The sequence below is a fragment of the Diuraphis noxia genome, unplaced genomic scaffold, assembly GCF_037042655.1.
Source record: "Diuraphis noxia isolate RWA-SAM2 unplaced genomic scaffold, SU_Dnox_SAM2 contig0003, whole genome shotgun sequence".
NCBI classification, from domain to species: Eukaryota; Metazoa; Arthropoda; class Insecta; order Hemiptera; family Aphididae; genus Diuraphis; species Diuraphis noxia.
Window position 1 is genome coordinate 42,213,341 of NW_028301713.1, and position 27,570 is coordinate 42,240,910.

Here is a 27,570-nt window from a genome sequence, read left to right on the forward strand (position 1 = left end):
TTGGTACACGATTCCAAAACAATTGTGTATTTTAATAATCCATACAATATAACATAAAATATATTATATTGGCATGCACATTATTGACATTTGAATAAAATTTAAATATAAATAATTTACATTACGACTCATATAAAAGTCGGCCTTCGTGCGAATGGTAGCGTACTCTGGTGATCAATTCTGAACTACCAAACTGCTGCGATTTTTCGCGTCAATATTGTAACATTGAAAGATACGAGCCTAGAACAATACGAGAGTGGCGTCACCTTATCTTCTCTACATTGTGGTTATTACTTATTACTATAACCATGACTAAATTATTTAGTCATGGTCCTATCCATTATATATTATCTATGATAGTATATGATTTTAGGTTATTAGTCTTATTACCACGATTAAAGATAATAGATAGTATCTACTATCTATACTCTTTTATTACTCTATTATTTATAGCCGTGGTTATTATTTATTGGTACAAATTATTAATGTACAATGGTACGCGTTTTTGCGTTAGTGAAATCATTGTATCTGTTTTAATGTTTATTAATTTTGTTTCCGGCCGGTTACTATTTAGCCATTTACTATCGGCGATACTTTAACTACACCACGACGTGCTGCTGCCGTATCGATTTCGGTTTTCTTGCCTCCATAACTAGCGTGAACGCTCGTTGCGAAATCGACACAAAAACTTGCTGTAAGTACACTTCAAATTAAAATACGAATTGCATATGACTATAATCTTCTGAAAGCAACACTACTATCCGTTATTATTAAAGTGATTGAGCGTGGGTGAGTGATCTATCATGGCACGATCATGCTCATCGTCTAGCGACACGTCGTCGCCAAAGTACGAGTTCTCCGATTCGGATTCCGATCACAAGCGACGGGGCAACAAAAGCCGTCCGCGTCGTTTGCCGACCAGCAACAGTAAGAACGCTGTGGCCGCTCGCATAAACCGCATGAAACAGAAACAGTATGTTAAGGACCTTGAGCAAAAGATGTCGCAGCTCAAACGTGAGATCAAGGGTGTAAAACGGGAGTTGAGGGAACGCGAGGAAAAATGGGCTAGCAGCCGTCGACAGGTGGCCTATTTGCGGAGTATGTTAGCCAACAGCAATCAAATTGGCGGTTTGTTACGTAACATACGCTGGAGGAATATCGTCCCACAAGGTAGTAATATCGACAAGACTCTAAATGAGTTAAACTCTGACGCGAGTATTGACCACTTTCCTATTTCCACGAGCCATAGTCTGTTTGATGGTTATTTTGGTTTATTAGAGGAAAGAGACAGCGATCATCCCCACATGGTGCCTCCGCCAGTTGCACCTCAAGAAGATGAGGGCTGGGCACTTTTAGACGGTATCAACCCTTCAACAACTGAGGTAGGTGTATGCTTACATGTATCTAATAGAAGAATATCCGTCGAGTTTTGTGATGAATGCTCAAACCGATTTTATGATAATCCTTACGGTTCGCAAACTTGAGATTTTGTTATTCAAAATATAACTGAAAATAATATTTGTGTACAGTTCAATTGTAGTTTAAATTTATTTGTTTAAAAAACACTATTTAAATGTTCTTGTTAACCTTTTCTCTGCGATATAAAAATATTTCTAAAATTCTTTCCCCCTTGTTGATTTTGATTTTAGTTCATTATTTTTCACATTGATAATATAATAATGTATGTTGCATATGCCTTTGCGACTTAATAATGTCTAAGCATGGTATAGGAACAGTTAAATATTACCTATTTTTTTTTTTTTTATATATAACAATTTTAATTGCTTTGATTGAACATAATATGTTAATTTTAGTAACCCATTTATTTGTAAAACGATTATTAATAGTAATTCATTTTTTTTTTACTCGATAAGTATAAGATAATATATTTTAACATAGAAAATTGGTCATGTTTTTAAGATTTGTTAATTGTATATTTTTAAATTTTTAATGCACAGTTTTGGAAGACTGTTGTTTAATTTGTCTTATTAGCTATGATTATGGGAATAAGATATTAACATAATTAAACAGCTGTCTTCCAAAATGTATACTAGCAAAAAATTATTTTCTCATTATTAGATAATGGTTATTTTGAAAAATTTCAGCTATTCCAAGAAACCGTCCCATCTAAATATGTGTCAGTGTGCACGTTGTTACCGTAGAAAGACGGTTGTGTGCATATCGGTGTCATAAATGATCTTATTAATTGAAAGGTTGGTATACAAAACATCAATTATGAATGATTTTTATTTATTCTTTATCTATTCGAGAGCAACAAAACCTAAGTTAGACTATTTTGTACATAAATCCTTAACAACTGCTATTAATCTATGTTGATTTTTTAGAAGCTGTGATCTCGCATGTACAATTTTACATGCCAAACCTCCAAATTAGGCATAAGGTAAGAAGTGTTTTTGATTTGATTAATTATCAAGTTTAACTAGTGTTTAGCATTCAGCGTGACCAATTTTCTTATTAAGGACAGTGGAAATTTGGTTAGTTTTATTCATTAAAAAAAATACAATAACACATTTAAAGAAACATGAATAGTAACTAATGAAAGTTAAATAATATAATTAAAGTATTTTTCCACTGTCCTTAATATTTTATTATTGTTATCAATATTAAGTCTTATATTTACAAACAAATAAAATATTTTGTATTTAATGTATAGTGTTTTATTTTACAAGTATATATTTTTTTTTTATGAATTGTCTATGTCCAAATCTATTATTTGATTGGTATTAATTTGTTTATATTGATGAGATATTATTTAAATTATTTAAGCAAAAAAAAATTGTTATTTTTTTGCTGTGTCATAATTTAAGTTGTTTTAATTTAAATCTGTGTAAATAATTAAACATAAACAGTAATTTTAATTACACGAATGTACAAATTATATTTATTTATGTTGTTTATCCTTTTGCATTTCCCAATACAATTATTATAGTCAATTAAAAATTGAATTATGAGTATTTTAAACCATGAACTTAAGATGAAAAAAAATTTTGGTTAAATATTCCAAGTGATAAAATAAATAAATATATGAGGATAGACTTTTACTAGAGATTTTCATTTTCAAATACTTAATAATAATGTAATTAGCATCCCAAAAAAGGTGAGTAATTTATTTATTACTGCTCCTTGTAAATAAAAAAAAATAAATTTGTTTCATTAATAATACTACAATAAAAATAATATACATTATTATAATATTAATCAAATATTAATCACTTATACAAAATAATAAATTTATGTACAATATATTTTGAAAACTTGGAAAAGACAATAATTTGAAATAAAAATGATTACTAAATAGTAATGGCAATTATTTGTGTATGACTAGAATAATTATTTTAATAAAATAGTTTGGAATCAGTATGAAAAAATAAATAAAGTTTGTAATCCATGTTTACAATTTAAAAAATAAAAATAAACATTCGTTGATCACCAATTAAACATTGCTCTTTCTTTTAAAATTCTAATACTCCATGAAGACCACTCTTTACCACTTATCCAAAGTTCATTAGATGATTCTAAACCAGCAAGTATAGCAGCACCCTTCCATGTGACGATTTGTGGGTCCAAATCTTTTGGTGAGCTTATAATTTCAATATGCCCTAAAAAAACACATGTTAATAAATTAACTGTACATTCAATGTTGAGTTTAGTATTAACAATTTGTTTGGAACAAAACAAACCTCCATAATAAACCTGTTGTGCATTTAGTGATATTTTGCTCTTTAACCAAGCATATGCACCATCAAATTTAAGTCCACCGCCTACTACTAATATACTGCTATACATTTTACGTTTGATTTCATCAGAATCTAACAATAAATTTAGTATCACAGGAATTTTTCTTTTTTATTCCATAAATTATCAACAAAAAACTTACTTAACCGTTCAATACTTTGTACAATGACTTTATCAAGACTTTTTGATTTTTCTGTTTCAATTTCAAAATAATTTCCAGCAGTTTCAATTTGATCAACACATATTTCTTCTTCTGTGTTGTGTACAATGCTATTTTCGATTTGTGTTTCAGTTTCCATCTCACGACCAGTGCCACGTCTCTAAAAAAGAAATAGTTGAACAATCATGAAACATAAATAATAAACATTAAATGTTTTTTTGGATAATTACACTGGTTTCTCTTAAAAACTCTTCATCATAAGGATCTTCAGGTAGTGACTTAGATGATTCTTGAGTCACATAATGGTTGTCATCAGTGATACCTAACAATATTGGATTGAACATGCCTAAAACTGCTATCATTGCTTCGTCACCTACCTAAGTGTAACACAAATTAAAAAAGTAAATTAATTCAAAATCTTCAGTTTTACTTATTCTAGATATTACCTGTATTGTGTATTGTACTTGTTTTTTATTTGGTTTCATTACAGTTACTGTTCTCTGTACAGCCCCACATCTATCCAAATTCAAATGACAAAACTCTTGTTTCAATTGATTTAGTAGTACAGAGTCATAATAATTAGTCATGGGATTGCATTCATGATATGGGAAACTACATTTTTTAAGTAGCCAATGAAATGTTTGAGTGATATTCCCTAGAAAATTAACATCAACTAATAAAATGTAAGTAATTTAAAAGTAAAATTCTATACATTGGACCCATATTTTAATCTCTTTTAAAATGGTTATAATATGAAGTAAAATATAATATAAAAATAATATATTAATTCTTTATAAATGTTAAGTTTGAAATTTTTATAACATAACATGCATGATTTTACTTTGTAACTATAAAAAATTTACCTCCACCATAGCGTAATCTAATCCGTGTGTTTATTTGAGATATACCATCTTCTACACAACTCACTGATGTTTTCCGGTGACCAACATCTACCACACATGCATAACCCAAACCTGCGCCATAAGTCGCCGCAACATGGTCCTAAATTGAAGTAATAATACAACATATTGTACTAATGAAGAATATAAATTAAATAATGCCTTAGACCAGTAGTTTTCATTTTTTTTTTAAACACTGAACAGTAAAATAAATAATATTTTTTGGCACATGTCTGTCATGAACATTTGTGAAATTAAACAAAATTGTTGTTTGGTATAAATATTTATTATTTTTATTAAGTATAATTAGTATAAAACAAAATTTTAAAAACTCAAGGTACACTAAGAGAATGCTTGAGCACATTGGTTGATAACCACTGTCTTAGACAAAAAAAATTCAAGTTTTACTACATTACTTGTATAAGAAGACATGCTTTAAACTTCATACTCAATAATATCATTGACATCATTTCTCTAACATGAACTCTATTGAATATATCCGGTATAATTAAAATCACTTTGTAGTTCTAGAACATAAAATTATAATTTAGGTTATAAACACATTAAATATTTTGAAATTTACAATCATTTGATCAATTGCTTTCTATAATTAATTTATTTGATTACAATACAAAAACATTTGGTAAAAATCAGTTTCATAAAGATTTTTAAATTATATATCGTTGGATTCAAATTTAATTCCATCCATTACAGTAACCCACTAGTAACCTACTGTACAGCAGAGCGACATCCACGACTTACCCGCTTTTTTAAAAAATAATTTTAATTGTTTATGTCTCAAATTAAAAATAACTGATTGATTCATAATATCTTATATGTAATTTATGAACCTCTAATAGCATATAATTAATGATTAGGTTGATATTAAATTTTCAATCTAATTTTAGATGTTTGAATTTGTAGGTACATAACTAATGTTAAAACATCAAACTTAAGCATAATAATAAATAAAAGTTGGCTGAAAATAAAAAAATGACATATAAAATAGTATTATAATAAGAGTTGGGCAAAAAAATATTATAACTCAATAAGTTTATTTATTATTTAATAACTATGGGGTAAAAATGTTAAATAAATATTTGACATCTTATAAGTTGTTATGAATTAAATATATGTTAAATTTAATCAACGGTTGTACCTAATTTCTATAATACGGCCTTTGACTATTGATATTTAATTAAATTAAATAATAATAAATACACATGGTCTATCATGACAGATAGTCATTGTACAGAAGCTTAAACAAGTTGTAATTTTATGTAATGGAAACTAAGTGGTATTTTACTTGATAAAAGTGATAAAGTGTTATATTAATAAATTAAAAATCAGATTAATTAACTAATTAAATAAAAAAAAAACAATACTTTACTATTACAGTTTATAACTCTAAAATTATAGATAATTTAGAACTTTTTGTTTGAATTCAACAACAAATTAAAGCAAGAGGTAACATTATTGATTAATTTCATCTTACATGGAATTCTGAAGTCTTAATATTTAGTAATTTGTTTATACAATGTGTCCAAATAGTTTCCAGATCTGCTAAAACAGCGGTTAATGAACCTCCAATTTGGCCATTAATGTTTAATTCCCCATTCAGTATTGGAAAGAAAACATTATAATCCAGTTCAGGAGCTATATTGAAAATCTGGAATTTAGATAAAATTTATTATGTACCTATGTCTATTTTAATAAATTGGTTATACAAATACTGACTTCTTCTCCATACACAATATCAACTGAAGACGACTTAGTGTGGGCAGGTGGTACATTATCCTTATATTTTGGTACAGAATTTCGATTATAAGCAGCTATTTGTTGAGGCGGTGTCGCATACCTTCTATCGCCATTGGACTGCAAGCTTGACTGTAGCATATGAGATGCTTGCAGTCTACTCTCTTCCATGGCTGCTAATGTTTCAGAGTTCTAAAACAAGTAAGTTAGATTACTAAGATTTTTAAACATGTAAGTTTTGTTTTATTAGCAAATGGAAATAGATATTAACATCTTTAAGCGGGAAAGTTGGTAATATTTGGTCCCTCCTATTCCTAATCTCCGAAAGTAGATTAACCCTGGCCAAACCGTGAACATATTTGAATGGAGTAACATCACTCGCACGGCCAATTTGCAGATAAAGAGATCCTGGATGTATGATGATCACTGAGTTTAACGATACTTTTTCTAACTATAAGACAATTAAGAAGTTAAATCAACTTGTTAAAAAAAAAAAACAATTAAAATACTTAAAAATAATATGTTCAGATATACCTCTAAATTGTTCTCATTAACAATCGGCATGATTTTAAATTAATATTAAATGATAATCTTGCAAAATAATTCTTTCATCGATATCACACAAAACTTGCATAATATTCTTGATTTTTGCTAATACCTGTAACGATTAGAAATTATATTTTCAACACGAATATAATAGGTAGGAATTTATAAGTGCCCAATATAACACCTAAAGATTTCATCTACACCGAAAAATAAAATAAGTTCACGCAACTTGAGTATTTTTTTATAGTGACCACTTGAGCGTTAATTTCACGTTTTCAAACAAAAATGATAAGGATTATGTTATTATGATCATATGAAAGCTGGTTCTATGATTGTAATATAATAGTATCTATATACGGAAGCAGTTAATAAAAAAATACATTCAATGATAATAAATAGTACTGAATGTTGATAAAAAAAAATGTGTAAAACTGTAAATTGCAAGGCACGGTCTTTTAGATTAATCAGCAAGGTATGGATATTAATTTTCTAAATTTTTATTTTTTATTATACGATCCATGGAATAATTTTTTATTGCAAGGGCTAATGAACGTTGAGTTAGCTATGGGTTAGAGGCCGTTTATCGAATGCATTTTGGCGTGGGAAGTTTGGCTTATTTAGCTGACAGGGCACCGTTTGCGTTTTAAGCACGTTTATTGGTGTACGCTCGTTTACACCGGCGGAAGGAGGGGAGTTCAAACCGTTTTAGTTGTTAAAGACTGTGTTGCAATGGTTTTGCAAATGAGAATGAAATCCTTTAAAAAGAGTTTTGGCCATTTTTTGACCGAGCTGAACAAAGAAACTATTATGGAGCGTGTAATTACGTGCATATAGTATTGTGGGCATGAGGATGACGCTTGATTAATTTGATGGGGATTTATTTATTTACTAATAATAAATAAATAAATTTAAACTATATATTACATATTACCTACCTATTGTACATTATTATTCGTATATAAATGTATTAGATATTAGTTAAGTAGTCATTAGCCATTAGCCAGAATAGCCAGGATTGTGAATGGAAAAGGGGACGTAATATAAATTTAAACTAAGTTTTTTTACAATTTTCGTATGTAAATCGGTATTTTTTAATTTTAATGGTATATTGATAAGGCGTGGAAGATAATTATTGGGGAATCGTCAAAAACCCAGACTCGGGGCCACTGAGTATTAATATAATTATGCTAATAGACTAGTTCCAAAAATTAAATAATTATGAAAATATTTTCTATTTAAATTCAATTTGAGTTATTATTGTTGTATTATGAGTTTTACATGTTGCATACCTACTACCTATGAAAAGTTCATCTGTAGGTATCTACTATATATTATTATAAAGAGGTAAAAAACATTGATGGCATGTTTGTTGGGTTAATTTCTAGAATTATTTAACCAATTCTAATCCCCGAGGCCTGAGTAATATAATATAATATATTCCTTATATTTAAAAAAAGTGGATAACGCTCTGCTGACTGTCGTACATTAGGAGTTTGTAGAGTCACTGTAATAATGGATGTGTTAAATTTGAATTCAATTATTCAATCATTGAATAACGATTCGGAATGAAGGCTGTCTGTCAACCTATAATATTACTAAATATATTTGATGATATTATTTTTTTTTTTTTTTTTTTTTTATTGGTTAAGCATCAACTACATAGGTTATTAGCTTACATGTGTTAATTTCTACATTAAATGATTATATGCTATTGTACAATTCTATTTTTTTAAAGTATAAAATTATGCTAATGATATTATTATTATGATTAAAGAAATGTATTTTACTATTAGGCATTAGTATTAGATACAGTAGGTTAAATTAGTTTTTTCATTTTTTTTACATTTGAAAATGTCAGTGAGTACATACAATTTATTATGTACTCTTAAAGGCTTTAAGTCTTAAGTATCTACCCACAAGTAAATAAATAGAATTTAAATATATATAAAATTGTTATTTTTGATTTTAATGCTGTAAGTTGTCAAAATTTAAACTTAAAAAACTTAAAAAGATCATACCTATGGATCTCTAATGTTTCTCAACTGTTATTATAACTAATAACTATGTAGTTATGGAAAATTTTGTATTGAATTTTCAATCATGAAAAAAATTGTAATTTATTTAAAAGAAACTAAAAATTGTATGGAGCCTAGGAATTGCTAATATAAACATTCATTGAAAATTCCATATAATAATAAAAAAGTCAGTATAAATAATTTATAAATAGTAAAACAAAAAAACATAAATAAATTGATTATAATTTATACTATTATATTTTTTTATAATTATAGGAAATTTTAGCAACAAATGAATAACCTGTTTAAAGAAAAGAAAAATTAGATATAATATGAATAATTATTTTACTTTTTGTAATTGATCGGACTAGCGTTTTTTCGATAGCTGATATAGATATAGTCGATACCAGAATGTAATCACTAATCATCAACCAATAAGCGCAAACTGTGATCCTAGCCTTACTCTATCTTTGTAATACGGAACTTAAAACTACAACAATGTCTAAAATATTGGAGGAAAATAATCATAATTTTAGTCGAAAATAATGTGGAAAAAAATGGAAACCATCCTTTTTTTTGTTAAGGAAAGTAGACAATGAAGGAATACGGTATTTTGATTTTGGAGGAGAATGGAACCGCCCATTTAATTTAGTATTTACTAAAGTATTACATAAATTAATAATTTCATACCACTTTTACTCATATAAGTATGTTATCTACTTACTAATTATTAAGTAATTTATAAATTCACTCGAACGATATATGCCCTACTCAGATAAATTTGACGCCCTCCTTTATTAGAGGTTTTGGGTGATTTTCTAGTTTGATAAAAAACCGTTTGTAGAATAATTCCACTTCCGCTATAACAGGTTTGATACCTAGATCTTCGTGAAGGGTTAAATTAGAAAGAGAGAAGGGAGCGTTAGTAATTTTTCTTAGAGTAATGTTCTGAAAGACGTAAATTTTGTTTAAGTTTTTTTTTTTTTTTGCTGAATCCCAAAGTTATTGTAACTTATAAATCCATCTAGGTTTCAGGAGAGTTTAGTATATTAGTAGTTTAGTTTTTAAGCTAGTAAATGTATTTTTTATAGTAACGTTTTTAGTGATCTTGATCGAACATTATAAGGATCATTCTTTTAGCTTTTTTATGTTTTTTCCAAGTTAATCTTTGGTTGAGAATTCAACCTGATATTTTTTATCAAAAAACTGGGTTTACGTAAACATCTCAGATTTTCCTTAATTTTTTGTTTGTTTTTCCTGGCGGAATTCTTCACTTTTGACCCTCCGGCCACCAAAGTACCAACTATTCACTTTCAGTTTAGAAAAGATTCTGCTAAAGAAAGTCGAAGTATTTTTGCTGTCCTAAAAGGTATAGTGATGACTGATGATGCATAATATTTTGATTGCTTCACTCAGAATCTAAAATTAGTTTTTCTATTACATGTTATATTATTATAGGTACCTAATACAAAAGCGATTGTGTATAATATTTCTGTTTATCCTTTATGTATTTCTACACTATTCATCCTATCGCCAAGAAACGAGTGGTGCACTTTAGACTTATTATTTTATAAAACAACGTTTTTACTCATTTTTTGTGTATAAATAGATATATTTGTATGAAAATTAGGTAATATTCATGAATTTTTAGTTCATATAAATCCGAGCCCTATAATAATGATTAATATACACTGTGTGTTTGTGTGAAATATTGGAATATTGAAGTTTAATAAATAATATTCAAGTTATAAAATTTAGTGTTTAAAAATTGAAATTTATAACATATTATAGGATAGTTTGGCATTATTTGCATGATTATAATTTATTGAATTTGCTGTAATATTGTAAATTGTAAAATATACTGTAACATTGTAAATTTTATAATGGAGAACTATGCAAACTCGTAGCAGATAATAATATAATACGTTTACGAATGAACGTTTGATAAATAGCAAACACGACACAATTTAATCTGCGAAATTTGCAGAAAAACATGTTTAAACGTAAAAATAGCGAAATATGAACTTATAAATACGTAGGTGAGGTTTGATTACTATAATATTTAAAAATTAAAAATAAGTGATTATACAAGGTTATTCTACATAGGCGGGCTCAGATTTTTTTCGTAAATTGTGCAAAATATTATTTAAGTATAGGTAATTTAAAATTACCCTTCCTCAATTTTTTTTTCAGTTTAAAGTTATATAAATAATTATATGATTAATATTTTATATTCTGAGCCAATCAATGAATTTGTTTATTTTACAATGTATACATTTTTTTATTTTAAATTTTGTTCTTTTAGAAATAATGGATTAATACTTTCAAGCAGATTTCTACAGGTTGTAAATTGTATCTAGTTTGTACTTTTGGTTAATCAAAAGTAGACGCTTTTATAGGTTGAATTTCAACCAACCGTTGAAATAAATCTATTATCAATTAATAATAATAATTATTATTATTAATAATATATAATAATTATTAATATATACTATTATTATATCGTAATTAATAATTGTTTGGTAATCATGTCACTATGGTTACTAAAATGTTTTACCAATTATTACCATCACTACTCAGAATTATAATTCTTCATTGTATTATAGAAATATTTATCATTAAATTCAAGTTAAACACATTGCATTGCAATAACTATAGAAAGTACCTAGTGATATAAATCTACTAAATTAAGAGGTACAGTCGACATCTACTTACCGTAAACTATAGAGCATATACTTACCTAACCTATTTTGATATACACATTATTACCGTCTTTACCTATACGTAAATGCAATTAAATAATAATTATAATAATATATGCAAATAAATCAAAATTTGTACTTTAGACTCCTTAGAGTAACTATTAAGTATATCTACATGAGAATTTTTCACACACTTCGTGTGCATTCGTATAATAAATACATATTAAATTATATAATATATAATATTTATGTAATAATAATAATATAAGTCATTATGATTCATCAGTTATAACTATAATAAATATAATATAAATTCATTAAATGATTCTCAAAATAAAAATAATTAGTCTTTAGACTCGAGCACTCAGCTCACATTGCCACATATTATGAAATATAGGGCAACTAACCAACAAATTATTAAGTCACCCTATAAATATTTCATTATTTGTACAAATTTCTACACAAATTAATAGATAATACTACATCAGCTGCAGGTTACATTATAATAACCGTTTAATCAAATTTTCATAGAATAAAATAGTTATTGTGGATTTTCCTATTGTATTGTTCAATCAAATACTTTGTCGTTTTCTTTTAAAGGTTTAAATTATAGAAAAGAGACTGGACCACAGAGTTTTTGTATTTCAAAGGCATCCTCTTGTCAAATTTCCTAGTTATTAATTTTATTTATTTTTTTCTGTGGGGGTTTGAGGCTTCGACAACAAGGGCCATCAACCTGTGGAACTGTGAGGGAAGGAACTGTAGGTTTGGTACTCGTGGATGTTTTTTTGGCAGAATTTCGAATGGGCACCCTTAGGTTTCTACCCTGCTCGGGTGGGGGGGGGGGGGGCGACGGCCACTCTTTCCAGACAGCGTGAACTGCCCGGAAGGTCATGCTGCCCATGACCGGGATTCGAACCGGCGACGGTGCGCGTTGCAACCGGCGCCTTAATCCACCCGGCCACTACACCCCCAATTATTAATTTGTTATTCGTATTTGCATTACCTATATACTGTCAATGGCTAATATGGAATGTGACTGGTTCGGGAATAGGTGCAGACTAGTGGAAGGGGCTGCATGTTACTTGCGTCCCCAAAAAAAAGTATATTCTACAGGTAGTAAATTTGAATTTGACCGGTAACTTGCGTCCCCAAAACGGGACTATATAATTATTATCGATATTTACTACTAAAATCACTTAAGTCGATAGTTTCGTGTCACTAAAATCGATAGTTCATAAACTTTACCTACTATATATAATAAATCTCACTATTTGAATTGAATACATGCATTTTTTTGTTATGCCAAAATGTAAAAAATATGAATTGCAAAATTTTATTAACTTACTAATACCGATTATATCGATATTTTCGGGACGCAATTAGGTTATAAAAAAAGGTGTTACGGGACGCAACTAACCAACCTACTGATAATATTTTCGGACGCAAGTAGTACGTCCTATGCTCCCGTGGAAGGGTATCGACATCATAGGCGTGAGGCGTCCATCACATAAAAACGCGGAAAAACTTATACAACATAGTTGATAGTATTTTTTGTAGGTACCTGCATGTGTCCACGTAGAGTACTATAAATATAACATATTATACAGCCTGATTCAGTATATACAAAATAGAAGATGCTTGCGTTCTTTTTTTCAACAATATAGTTATATTCAAAATCTAATTTGTAAATATATCTATACCACATTTTAAAATAATTGATGTTTGTACTAAATTAGAAGTAGATATCTTGTGGCGATAAAAACCTCTGTTTTTCAAACTATAGAAACTCTTTTTTTACCGTAAATTATTTAATACATAATTCTAATATACCTACCTATATAACTAAAAATAGTAGTTTTTCAGTTATTATAATATCCAAACTTAAGATAATTGCACTTAAAAAGAATTTGATTAAAATATCAAATAGATGTAGTCATATTGCATCTAGTAATATTATTATTATTATTATTATAGGTACTTTAGTGCCTAACCATTCTTACAAATTTATTATAAATGTTAATAGATTAACATTAATAATTATACACTCAAATCACCATTATAGCTCACGTAGTATCTTCCATTCTTCCAAACATATATAAATATATACATATATACTCTTCATACACAAAGTTATGCAACTCAAAAACTACTACTCTTTTGAATTTTGATTATAATACGTGACATTTTAGGAAATATTTTATAGTAGAAAAGGAGGTTCTCATTAAAAAAAATCTTGAATAATTGCATTGTTAAAGAAGAAAAAAAGGAGCGGGCGTGCTTAGTGAATCACTCTGTATGTCGGTTGTCGGTATGCATATTAACATGTTCAGAATTGGAATGCGATTCCTGCACCGTGTTACACCTGTATAACTGTATAAGAGGGCAATGGGTCAAGGGCTTATGTATATATATACGAGAACAGACCTACTCTTTTTAACCATTTACATAAATTTGATAAGGGAGATCTTTAGTGACGCCAAAAAAATTGAACATTTGTGCTTAATCACAATAAAGAGAAAAAATAAAATATAAATACATCAGAATCGACGCTACTATAGGTTGCCCAGCCCAGCTGAACACCACAGAAAAATATATTTTTATGATTAATGATGATATTATATTGTTCAATTATAATGTACCTAGTGTATTCGTCAAGGTATGCATAATATTTTTCAATAAATATGTCGGTCAACTGTATAGTAACCGGACATCACGCACAAACGCTTGGGTAACGGGTATGTTCGATGGTACCAATCGCGCTGCGGTCGTATTCATATCAGTACTACTATGACGCGTGCTGTATAGTCACGTCGATCGTATATCATAATAGACATAATATAGGTATATTTTAGGTAGTATATTATCTATTCTGTGGTATAGGTACGTCATACGTATGTAGGCACATACAGAGAGTTCGCCTATATGTCGCCCGCAGACCGCAATACGACGTACACGAGTACAACGGACAACACAACTACTTTACTGTCTATAGTGTCCTGCAACGCGATTTTCACCTATATAGGTAATAAAAAGTGTTCATGGCCGGCGGTCTAGAGACGAGAAATTCGCACGTTTAATGATTTATAAATTTTATATATAGTACTAAATAATACGTATTCGTTTCACACCATGACAAACATTTATCAGTAATCATAAAGACCGAAAATGTAAAATATAATAGTCTTGATAAATCGGTATGAAATGTCGTCGCCGATGCACTGCAGTATTTATTACGGTTAAATTTACGCACACTTGCGCAACTATACGCGCTAGTTAAGTCTCCCTTATCACTCGCACCGGACCGTTTTGAAAATAAGATTTTGCGTGACGGTCGTCGTCGTCGTTGTGGTGGTCACGTATTATTATTTTAATAAAAGACGTTCGCGGTGGCTGTGCATACTCTATACGAGCACCGAGCATCAGTAGTGTATCGCCGCAGTGAAACAGCGATCGGTCAACCGTATACGAATCATATTATAATTATTATTATTATTATTGTTATTGTTATTTGTTATTACTTTGTTAGTTATTACTTATTACGGTCAATTACGCGCGGTCCGACGGAATTGTAATATATTATCATTTAATAACACACACGCAGATACGCTTGTCCGCGGATTATAATATTGTATAATATTGAATTCTAATATTACCTATACAGCTACTGCAACTTTATATAGCTACAGTCATAGTGCCGGACGACATTTCGAATTTTGTTTTTCATACTATTATTATTTATATTTAATTATTATTTTTTACTAGACCGGTTACTACGCACACGCACGCGCACACACACATTTATATTTATATACATATATATTATATATACTGTACCTATAATAGTATACTATAATTATGTGCTAGCTATATAAATATAGGTCTACCAACACAGCAGAATCCTTCAGCCGGCCAAACGACGTAAAATTATTACTAAATCATGGAGTGAGTATACGCGAAAATAAACGTTACCATAATAACAATAACAATAATTATTATGTGTTATATATATACATTATACATATATGTATATAGGTACCTACACCTAACTTATATTATTTTATAATGTGTACAATAATTGTCACTGATAGAATCAGCATGTATTATATAGGTGTACAATGGTTAAAATCTCAAACGCGTTTTTGGGTACCTCCCCTACCTATCTGCATTTATACCTATCTGGGATCATTATATAGGTACCACGGCATATAAATGTTGAGTATATATAACGTTGTTACGCAAACGGACACTTTAAAATAAAAAATATCCGTTACTTATTTGTTATTATCTATAATTGTTGAGCTATAATTGTATATAATATACAAAAAGCTAGTAAAAAAAAAAAAAAATACATTACTTATAAATAATAGCTTTGCAATACACGATACACACACACATATATATATATATATGTGTGTGTGTGTGTGTGCCCTTCGTGAGTAATAATTATAGATGGGTGCTCATGTACATATAATATCGTTGTCAATCGTACTTTTGAATTTTGAAATATATTTCATGTCTTTAAATACTTCAATGTTAAATATATTTTCCAATTAACATTTAAATACACTATTATATACCTGTATACAAATAAAAATTAATTAACAAATTATTTCAAATTCTTACTCTTCTATACGCGTTGTCCAGGAATTATTATTGTCCAAGATTTTTTGTTGTAAATACTTTAAATATAGGTATCTATTAAGTTTAGTAGAAACGAGTCAACAGCTGACAAATCAACTCCCTACGCATATAGATTTAGGATCAAGCATTATAATGTGTTATTTTATCAGATAGGTATAATTATACTATATTACTCTGCAGTCTGCAATAAGGATATTTAAAAAAAAATGTATTTAAATGCTTTAAATACCTACTTATAACGAATATGAATTCATCGAGTATATAGTTACTATAACCATAGTATACTAGATAGGTCTCTATGCATATTAAATCGCGGTATAAGAAAAAAACTAATTTTTGTTTTGAGACCCGACAAGAGTCACTATGTATATTATAGGTAAGAGTTTAAAACTATTAGATTCGAGGTCCCGGTATTAAAATAAGAAGAAAAAAAAACGTTGCGTTAATTACGACAGTGACGATTGCCGGTCACTGCAATATAACCTGATATTGTATTATGTGGTCTATACAACTTACTGCTTACACGTGTACAATTCTATATAGGTACCTACAAAGAATATATATGTATACATAACCGCATTAGGTAGGGGGACCGGTCAGTAAAATACATAAAGAAGTTATCATCAGAGAAAGTACGCGTTATCATAATCTTATCATTCGTTGCACGGTGTACATAATATTGTTAATGAGTGAGTATTGAGTGCAAGTTCCGTATAAAAGTTACTCTCCGCAATCGACAATTAACCGATGATATTAATTTTAATAGTAACATGTTATATCAGTAATTACTAATTAGTGTCAATTGTTTCTATATACGCCAGCCGTTATATTACCATAACTAACTGTATATTACATAATCGACACGCAGACCTACATTGATTTTGTATAGTTTCTAAAATATACGATATTAATTATTATGTAATATAATCAATTAATGCATATAATCCAACGGGGATACGTACATTTAACCAACAGTAGGTTTATAACCAGAGAAGAGAAATCGCATAATGTGTTATTATATACACATAGGTACCTACTGGTCGATAATATGTTGACGGATTTTATTCAAAATGTATGTAAAAAATATGCTTGTCAAACCTATGTTACTATGCGCCTAAAAATGTTCAAATACGCACTTAGATATGTAGTTATTAAACCTATAGTTATGTAATCGGAGTTCATAAATAAGCATGAAAAAAAAATTATACCAAGTATAAATTTTTTTCGATTTATCACCAAAACCTAATCTCACCTTAATAATTATAATTTCACACGTGCATGTATACATAGATTTTTTGTTTATTTGTTTTGATTAGACTAGTGGGTCTTATTTTCAAACATTTTATCATCTACCTATTGATTGGTGATTATTTTATTCTATAAAATATTGACAGTATTATTAAAGATCTAAGAAAAAATATGTAATTATTGAGTCTGAGTGATAACTGATAGATATTTTTTTTAAATGGGGGGGATACTATTATACTAATACATCAAAACTATATTTAAAATAATTTTAAATTTAAATTTAAAAAAGAAAATTTAGGTACAAAATTTGATGTTGTTCATTGAATTCTAACGAACTTCGCTGTTATGCTTATCATTTAATACGCCTTATAAAAAAATTGATGTTCAAATGTTGAAATGAATGAACATAAACAACACATAGTACGAGCTCTGATATAATTATACAATATACCTACATCCGTTTACAGCAACTTCTAGGTGCACCCATCAATCATCATAATAAAACACATAACCTAAGTAATCAAGTTTGCACCCATCGGCCATCGGGCACTTCCAAAGTAACAAGTATTTAGGTAATCTAAACGCAATAATTTTTCATTTAAACTTTCACTTGGTACTAAATACTAATGTTCCATTTATTGTGTCATTCGTTAGATCTTCATTGCGAATCTGTACTGCTGCAGCACATAGAACCATTGAAGATCTACATGTACTTGCATAAAATATTTATTATTACATTTAAAAATCCTCGAATAGATATAATGACTATACCTACTCGGTAAACATTTTTTTCCTATAAAATAATAGTAATCTTACCTACCTTTAATACTATCCATATTATATTTCGATTTTCGATACAACGAACAACGATCGGATGGTGGGGGAACGGTAGGATATATAATTACAGTAATAGTTATAACTACAGATTCCGTAGAAGTAAGAACCCGCGCGCACCCGTTTAGTAAACATAGTAACCGCGGTTCGAATCGATTGTAGGTATATATACTTACCTCTACACCGGCCGATATGTTCTCGGAAGAAAGTTAATGAGTTAAAAAAAATCACAATCCGTTCGTTGGCATCTTTTTTTTCATCTGTTATTGTTGTCCAGTGACTTCAAATCGAGCAAATTTTATAATAAAACTAATAGGAAAATTAATTTTAAAAATCAGTCGCGGTTTCGTTTGACTGCATGTGTGTATAGTGTATTTTTCTCATTCGCACGCAGTTAAAATATCGTTATTAAGTGAGCTTGTTAAGTATAGTCGTTACATAATAGTTATATATACAATGAATTTTGTTTTTTACGATTAAATAGAAGGGATCGATTGAATGAATATAATACATAATGTACTTACAATTTTATAATACCGCTGTAGCACACGTACCATTGAAATTGGCAACTACTAACAGTCTAATACTTATATATTTTTGTACAAGAAAATGCGAAAACATTAAATTAATTGTCAATCACTTGATTATCGGGCGTAAAATATAAATTATAATAAATTAAGTTAGTTTTGAAACGTTTTTAATTTGTATTTCAGTTTTAAGTGTTCAGTAATAATAATATTATTTATCATAGTATATATAAGCAGAGACACACTTGGCCTACCTGTAACAACTGTGAGTTGAATAAACCGGTAACCATATTCACGCCATATTAGATAATTTCATATTATTAATATTGAAACTTGACATTATTTCCTATATCCTAAAGAGATAGTGAGTTATTATTTAAACTCTGTTATAGATAGGTAGTAATGAATAATGATAAATAAATGGAAATACTCAAATACGTAATCTATAGGGTATTAAAAATCGAAATATATTGTTGTCTATTATTCCTTTAAAATAATTAATCTTAAGCTTAGAATTTAAATTATTTTTTATTAAGTAGATAAAACGTTATAATAATCGTTAGTCGTTAAAAAAATCTTGGATACCAAATAATAATTATACAAACATTTTATATTTCTCATCGTGTGTCTAATCTCTGTTCAAAGTGGAAGGTGTCTATTGCCTGCTTTAGAGATAAAAATAACTTAACTATATACTATATAGGCATGTAGCCATGTCAAGGTATTAACTAAGCTGTTACGTGATTGTATAGACTAAAGAATATTGACTAATAGACAATTATCGGAACGTCATATGTGTATTTTTTCTTATATATACCTACGTAGATATTTGTTTCTATATAGTATGCTGTATTATTTTCATATTTCATATCATGAAAATATTGAATTAAAATGTATTCTTATTTTAATAGAATCATATAAATCTAAGATAAGAGCTAGAAGTGGCTAGGGTCCTACGGAAAAAATCTGTGAAATTAATTTTATTCATCAAAATAATTCGTTCAGAATTATCTCTTCTGTTAATCAACTTGATCATTTTATCAATCGTCAAAAAATTTTGTTTTTCTATTTTAAATATTACATAATATTATAAGACAAAATGTTATAATAAATTATTGAAGTTCGATTCCGGGACGACTGGGCACCGGCCGTTCCAAAACACTTATATCGGGATAAAAGGACGGTATATTCAAAACCGGTACCAGCTATAATACCTATAATCTATATACTTTACTGTAGACCAATCCGGGATGTATGGCAATCTCAAATATTTTAAAAAGCTTGTATACTTCAGTTATTAATAATTAATAATTATACTATATAGGCTTGATAACGTTTTTAAATTTCGGAACGGCCGATCACGTTATCTAGACGATACTTATCTAGTCTACAATATACTCGCTGCAGTCACCATAATCTACTATACAACAACTTCTACTCGAATACGACTATTACACACATATATATAATATGATACAATATACATTAAGATTATTATAGTAGGCATATTTTATTGTTATTTATTAGTAGTCTTGGGAGACCGTATTACTATGCCACCAGGTTAATTATATATATAATGAGTGCAGCATGATATAATATTGATGTCGTTCTCCCAAGTCCTGCGGTCTGTCAGTTATAGATACTATATTCAAACATGTATAAGACATTTTCTTTATTGGAATAGCTTTTATGAATACATACATTTTGTTAATCGATTGGAAATCTAATACGTTTGGCAATCTCAGAAACGATAACTATTCATATCGAACCCTGTAAAATACTAAAATGTAATACAGTAATAGATTACCGTAATAAAATACCAATAATAGCTTTTTTAATTGCGAGCATATGTTTACTCTGAAATATAAAATTAATATACGAAATTACTCATTAAGCTTTAGGTAAAGCCGTATAAAATATTTGTAGATTGTAGATACTAGATTATTAATAATATTATTATATATAATAATAATAAATAAGTCTTAGAAATAAATTATTCGATATGTTTATTATTATTTTATATTTATACGCAATACTCATCATATTAATAATGCATTATAAGAGGTCAAGAGGTGTAGTATTTTACTATAGGTACGAACACAAAAAAAAAAATAAAATTGAGAAATAAATCTCTACTTGACAGCTCGTAAATTGTATGTAATTTCTGGCCCTTCGACAAAAGTTTGGTGTCAAAGCCGCAAAGTGAGCACTATCAGAGTTTCAGCAGAAAACCTTTGAACGCTTGCACTAAGTATATAAAATATAGAGATATTGAATAAATCATGTCGCGAAAAATAATAGATTTAAAGTATAAAATTAAGATTAACTATTTGTTTTTATATTACTGATTCTGTTTATTTGCTTATAGAGTTGATGAAAACACGTATTTACAACACAAACGAATGAAAGTGTATAGTTTAGAAACGAATTCTATCGTCGAGAGAAAATGGTAAGTTCTTGTTTTTAGATTGTAATCATTTTTATTTTTTATAATAACAAACAGTTTGAAATTATTTTAAAATAGCCTGTATTAAATGTCTCAAAAGAAACAGAATAATAGACACCTATCCATAAAAGAAATATCTATATATACTATATAGCAGTAATTTTTTTTTCTTTTTTACCAATCGGCAATTCAAGGTTTACAGCTTAAATTTACAAGTATAAAAGTAGCAAAGAAAATGTATTATAAATTAAATGACAATATACTATACTATGCACTATTATAGCAAACTTAAGTTATAAATAATACATTTAATTACATATTAAAATCAAAATTAAGATTATGTAATTAGAATATTAGATTACGATGCACATTCTATGTAAGGCCTTTACATAGAGGGACGGTTATGTCCATATGATGTATTGTGGGTTTGTACTTAAAAGAGGGATTGACTTCTGAAGAAGAACGAATGAGGGATACGAAAACTTACGTTGGATCGTTGGAGAGAGATCGAGAGCACCTATGCTTAAAGGCCTATTTATAATACATATATATTTTTAACATTCTCAAATTTTCATATGCGTATTATGGTTGTTTTTGTTTGCCCATCTGCAGGTTTCTGGACTTGTTAACGTGCATGTTCGGAGTGGGTGCTTGGATACTGGTCAACAGCCTGTACACACAACTGCCATTGCTCGTGCAGACCGCGCCCGAGGGATGGAACTTGCCGTCGTACTTGTCGATCGCCATACAAACCGGAAACGTGGGCCCGCTGTTGTACAGCGCCTGGCGCCGGAAGTACGGCAACCGGTACGACAGGCAGCTGACGATCGGCGTGCTCACTTCCGGCGTGGCGTCCGTGTTCCTGTTAGCCGGGTTCTATGACGTTACGGGCGTCGTGTTCGGCCGACCACACAGCGTTGTGCTCTACGTTCTCACGTTCGCCGTGGCGCTGGTCGGGTGCACTAGTTCCGTTCTGTTCATACCATCTCTGGCCCGGTATCCGGACATATACCTGGTCACGTACATGGTCGGCGAGGGCATCAGCGGTTTCGTGCCCAGCGCGGTCGCTATCGTTCAGGGCGTGGGCACCACCACTTGCCGGACGGTAGTGTGGCCGGACGGGCTGACGTCTGAGGTGAAGTCGACGACCGACGCACTTTTCTCGAGCGGTCCGTTTTTCGTCGGCGTCGGGGTGATAATGTGTGCGAGCACGGCGTCGTACCTGTGCTTGGAGTATTTGCCGACCTGCAAAAGAGAAAAGATTCGGACGCCACCGGACGACGACGACGGCCAGCAGACGATCGGCGTCGGCGGCACCGACAACCGCAGCCGTCGTCTGAGCGTTTCGCTGCTGGCCGTGCAAGGAGCGATCGTGTTCTTCGCCAACGGACTGTTGCCCAGCATCCAATCGTTCTCGTGTCTGCCATACGGTTACATGGCCTATCATTTTGCGACAAATCTGTCAAATATCGCTAACCCCGTGGCTTGCTTCGTGGCCTATTACACGAATCGAACGTCCAAAACTGTAATTTACACGCTGTGCAGCATTTGCTTAGTGTCCACGTTGTACATGCTGATGACCGCCTTTATGAGTCCATCGCCTCCATTACGCAATTCGACCACTGGAATAATCTTGATCGTAAGTAAAACTATCGAAAGACAAATCGTAATTAAACGCTGCAGATGTCCACAAATGACACTACCACTATACTACCAAATACAATTTTGAAATTTCACGTAACGCTTTATCTAATAATCTTTAAAAGACTTAACAGCTAACGATTTAGAAATGAATAGGAGAGATCGAAAGAATCGTAAATAAGTAGTCACCGGTCAGACGTTTATGAGCGAATTAACTTGAATGCGGATTTGGTAAATTGAGTCTCATTTAATTAATATTTTTAGGTAAACTGAGTCCCACTAAAAATAACAAGTAAATCGAGTCCCTAGTAAAAAAAATCAAAAACTGATAATAATGAGCACATACACAACTGAAAGGATTTAAACGGAGGGCATTTCAGACTAATTTTATTTTGAATATTGATGCATATTTGAAGGGTTAAGGCATATGTTGTTATAGGATCATAATATTATAATTAGTATATTTCATGCATCCTTAATTAATAAATTATTAACTCTTTCCTCTTTCCTCTTTACAATAAAGACTTGAATTAATGTCAATCAAAAATTAATTTGAAATTATCACAGAAAAATTGTTGATAATCAAATATATTTCTTAATTTAGGAAGATTATTTTTTAAGAAAATAAATAATTACAAGGCAGCTCATATGATTTATGATGAACCTTTGGTTGGACCTGGTTTATCTTTACTTGTATCGATATCAATGTTTATTAATTATTAATTAGATACATATTATATCATTTTTTCCATGCATAACTATCTGTATAATATTTATCATTTTTAATGCCTATACCTATATAATATAAACCAAATAATTCTGGTTTCTAGTTGTAAGTTATAACAATTTAATATTACAATAAAATATTTATCTATCTAAAATTATTTATAAAAATCTAATACCGTTCTATGATATTTTAGGTTTTTATGTGGGTTTTATTCTTTGGATGTGCCTCTTATGTTAAATTGTCAATAGCTGCAGTACTGCGAAATGAAGGTAATAGAGGACTATTTCTTTATGGTTGCATCACTCAGATTGGATCAACAGCAGGAGCATTGATTGGATTTTACTTAATTAACATTGTACAATTGTTAAAATCATATGAACCTTGTTGAAGGGTTTAATTTTAAATAATATAATTATAAACGTTCCTTTTAACAATTAATAATTTTATTGAATTAAAGAATATTTGTTATGAAATTGTACAATATAATTATTAAATTAAAAAATATTATAGTATACATACTTAAGACTAATTAATCATGTGATGCCGAAGTTAGAATGTTCAAATTATGTGATATTCTGGACATTGATAACAATATTTGTGGTATATTCAATTCAAATTCTCTACCTTCACTTGATTGATCAGTATTGTTGATTTCCGAAATATTCTATATTATACATAATAACTTTAAATGTTACAAGTATATATTTTTAAAATAATAAAAATACTTACCAAGTTAATATTTACTGATGTACTCGGTGTGTTAGCATTTTGATTTATTTCAATCGATGAGTCATGAGTAGCACTCGAATGAGTAGAATGAATATCTTCAGTACTGTCCTCCACATGGCTTATAAAACTTCTCACCTGAAATTAAGTAAAACGCAATATTAATACCATAATATTATCTGATAAAAATTATTAACTTTACAATCTTTTAATTTCAAAATGACTTGTTTGGAATTTTATACGTATGCCATGGGAAAACCAGAGCTATGGAAACAGGTGAAAAAGTTAGAATAATATAGTATTTAAATTTTAATTAATCAAATGTATTATTTATTTAATTCCTGTAAAAATGGATAATTAAACTTAAAATGTATAAGATGCTGTAAAATAAGTATACTGTGCACTTTAAATTTAATTCAATTCTATTATTATTTTATTACATTATGTTCTAAGTTTTATAATCCAAAATAATTTTAAAAAAAGGTTGTTGAAATTATTTTTGTAAATGTCCCGGTCAGTACTTGAGCTTTCATGACGCGCAAGTATTGGATAATAACAGAAAACCACAGTATCGAATCTTCTTAAGAGGATGTCACGCCTGCAAGTGTTGTCTCCGTTTTACACACATACAAAATAGCAAATTTTTATTCACTAGTTTCAATAGTGTGCTGTTAGTTTTGATATTAGATTAAATTGACTCAATATCAAACTTTTAGGTAAGAACATTATCTGTGTTCCCTTGTTGGTTTTTACAAAATGTTAATTTTTAAATGAATTATGTGCATTTTCAAATATTTATACTTACATACTCATAACTCCTCTAAAAATTAAAACGCTGTAGAAAACTAACAAGAGAACACATGATGTATAGATGTATAAGACGGTGAAAACATATGTGGATTTGATGTCTTCTTAAAAATAATTAAATAATGTAGAAACCATTTAGAAAATTAAAAGTGCCTAATTATTCTAGTTTTACAATTAATTATAATTTTATAGCGCTTTCTTGAGTTATTATGTAAACATTGTAGAGAAACAATCAAAAATGTTTAAAAGCCCAAGCTACATAATACCCCAAATATATGAATGTATATTTAGACATTTCGAGGTATTACACTATTATAATGGCAATAAAAAAATATGCCATAAGTTATAACTTATAATTGTTCAAGTTCAATATTATTAGAATTTGTCAAAATGAACTATGGATAAATATTAATAAGTACCTATTCAATGATAAGCATAATGTAAGCATTAAGCGACAACAAAAACTGAATGTACCTTATTGTGAAAAGCTGAAGTGTGCCTACTGGGTATTTCACGAGTTTTGGTCAGTGTCTATCAAAATGCACAATGTTATGTTGTAACATATATGAAACTATTACCGGCTCTTCTTCATCACTAGACGGCAACAAGTTGTACGGGTAATTCAACTGGTCGACGTGTGGAGTGATTTCCATGAAGTCGTTATCATCCCCTAAAATATCGTCTATAGTCAAATCGACGGTCTCCCTTATCTGAAACCGACACAACAACTTTTCACAGGTGTCATCGTTGTCCCGTATCATACACATGGCTGCTATAATACCTGTACTAACAAGTATTGGTCTGAAAACAGTAACATTTTATTTACTACAATATTTCAAGCCACAGTCAAACAACTAAATATAATGATTATAAAATGGGTACCAATTATGAATTTATGATCATAGAAAAATAAATGCAATAATTGTCATGTGATAACTGACAAATAGGATTAAACATAATTCAGTAGTAAGTATTAACATGCCTAGTGTCAACACGATTAATATTGGTGTAGGTACAAGTGATATGACAGTGTTGGTCAGTGGAGTAATTGTGGACTGTGGAGGCAAGATAATACTTGCCCTCATTGACATTGTTGTGGTGGAAAATGTGTCATTCCCTCATTCCTCCCTCAGATAATCCGACAATACAAATCATTGGATCGTTTAAAGTTAAGAAATGCAATATATTTAACATATTACAATCTTAAAATATTTTTTTTATAAACTATTTAATATAATTTAATATTTATTATGGGTTTCTTTTGTTATATAGATAGTAATATGTAGATGTATCCACAGATATATAAAAATACTATTTTTATATATCTGTGGATGTATCGCCAATATTATAAGCGTTATAGCAATAATTACATTTAATAAAGCAATTCAATTGTTTGCTGGTTATATTTGTATTAATTGATATTTATTATTTATTGTTCATTAAATACAAAATATAATATGTAAATATAATTTACACTAGTAACACTTTTAAGCTACTAAAATCACCTTTTAATTAATTAATTCTTATATTGGTTCTTGATACTATTTAACAATAAGAGAACCCAGTGCTTCCTACCTATAATTTGTTTCTTAACTATAAAATGAGTTTTAATACTAAACAGGAGAGGGGTATGGGTTTTTATTAATTATTTCGCCTAGATCATAAACCAGTCAAATTACTGGTCTCGGACGTCTCGATTATTGCCCCTTACCTGTCAAATGGGTAAAATGTTTGTAAGTCTAAGTTCAGCTGATTTCAATCATTAACTTTAAATAGCTATAATTTATAGGTGAGTGTAATATAGAGTGTTTTAACTTGGAGTAACTTGTAAACTTGCACTTATTACGTAGAAATCGATAGTTATAAGTTGTTACTCTTACTTGTTCCTATTTGTTCTATTTTATTATGTTAACAAAAACGTCAAAAACTACGATTGCCGATTAAAGATAATATACCCAATTATTTACCCTAGTCTTTATCAATTCGCAAACTGTTCAACCAGTGTGCCATACACAATAATACTATATAATGTAATATATATTTTAAGTTATAACCGTATGCCACAGAATAGATAGTCTTGGTATAAACCACGATTTAAGAACGGCGTGTCGGCGTGAATTACAAATTGTCATAAAAA

General features: G+C 29.5%; 4 protein-coding genes across 15 annotated transcripts; 2 read left to right on the forward strand and 2 right to left on the reverse strand.

Moving 5' to 3' along the window:
• Nucleotides 1-285: 285 nt before the first annotated feature.
• LOC107170407 (CREB/ATF bZIP transcription factor-like) lies at nt 286-4,188 on the forward strand. Of its 6 annotated transcripts, none has more exons than XR_016191269.1 (5): nt 292-694; nt 777-1,382; nt 2,106-2,213; nt 2,346-2,401; nt 4,049-4,188. XR_016191269.1 is itself a non-coding variant. In XM_015520536.2 (3 exons), exons 2-3 carry the CDS (start codon nt 804-806, stop codon nt 1,482-1,484), a joined length of 573 nt encoding a protein of 190 aa, XP_015376022.1. In that variant the 5' UTR covers nt 291-694; nt 777-803; the 3' UTR covers nt 1,485-2,899. The 6 variants fall into 6 exon arrangements, 3 of the variants coding, with proteins under 3 accessions (XP_015376003.1, XP_015376022.1, XP_015376015.1); XR_016191270.1 differs by lacking the exon at nt 4,049-4,188 and having other exon boundaries at nt 300-694; nt 777-1,170; nt 1,279-1,382; nt 2,346-2,899; XR_001506276.2 differs by lacking the exon at nt 4,049-4,188 and having other exon boundaries at nt 293-694; nt 2,346-2,899.
• On the reverse strand, nt 3,102-19,213 carry Arp8 (Actin-related protein 8). 5 transcript variants are annotated; one of them, XM_015520829.2, is made up of 12 exons: nt 19,084-19,213; nt 7,105-7,228; nt 6,842-7,021; nt 6,553-6,762; nt 6,311-6,484; nt 5,232-5,342; nt 4,780-4,918; nt 4,363-4,571; nt 4,147-4,293; nt 3,899-4,076; nt 3,702-3,830; nt 3,102-3,620 (listed from the first exon to the last, which is right to left on the reverse strand). In XM_015520829.2, the coding sequence occupies exons 2-12, from the start codon at nt 7,132-7,134 to the stop codon at nt 3,448-3,450; spliced, it is 1,680 nt and encodes a 559-aa protein (XP_015376315.1). In that variant the 5' UTR covers nt 7,135-7,228; nt 19,084-19,213; the 3' UTR covers nt 3,102-3,447. The 5 variants fall into 5 exon arrangements, with proteins under 5 accessions (XP_015376315.1, XP_015376303.1, XP_015376309.1 ...); XM_015520817.2 differs by lacking the exon at nt 19,084-19,213 and adding an exon at nt 7,346-7,481; XM_015520823.2 differs by lacking the exon at nt 19,084-19,213 and adding an exon at nt 7,301-7,457.
• Nucleotides 15,142-24,418, forward strand: Rift (Riboflavin transporter). Of its 2 annotated transcripts, none has more exons than XM_015520850.2 (4): nt 15,142-15,778; nt 21,455-21,535; nt 22,145-23,171; nt 24,094-24,418. In XM_015520850.2, the coding sequence occupies exons 1-4, from the start codon at nt 15,774-15,776 to the stop codon at nt 24,286-24,288; spliced, it is 1,308 nt and encodes a 435-aa protein (XP_015376336.2). In that variant the 5' UTR covers nt 15,142-15,773; the 3' UTR covers nt 24,289-24,418. The 2 variants fall into 2 exon arrangements, with proteins under 2 accessions (XP_015376336.2, XP_015376322.2); XM_015520836.2 differs by lacking the exon at nt 15,142-15,778 and adding an exon at nt 21,257-21,394.
• Nucleotides 21,076-27,378, reverse strand: LOC107170701 (uncharacterized). Of its 2 annotated transcripts, none has more exons than XM_015520886.2 (5): nt 27,145-27,378; nt 26,012-26,234; nt 24,630-24,764; nt 24,420-24,564; nt 21,076-23,181 (listed from the first exon to the last, which is right to left on the reverse strand). In XM_015520886.2, exons 2-4 carry the CDS (start codon nt 26,198-26,200, stop codon nt 24,430-24,432), a joined length of 459 nt encoding a protein of 152 aa, XP_015376372.2. In that variant the 5' UTR covers nt 26,201-26,234; nt 27,145-27,378; the 3' UTR covers nt 21,076-23,181; nt 24,420-24,429. The 2 variants fall into 2 exon arrangements, with proteins under 2 accessions (XP_015376372.2, XP_089081166.1); XM_089225040.1 differs by having other exon boundaries at nt 27,314-27,364.
• Nucleotides 27,379-27,570: the final 192 nt, after the last annotated feature.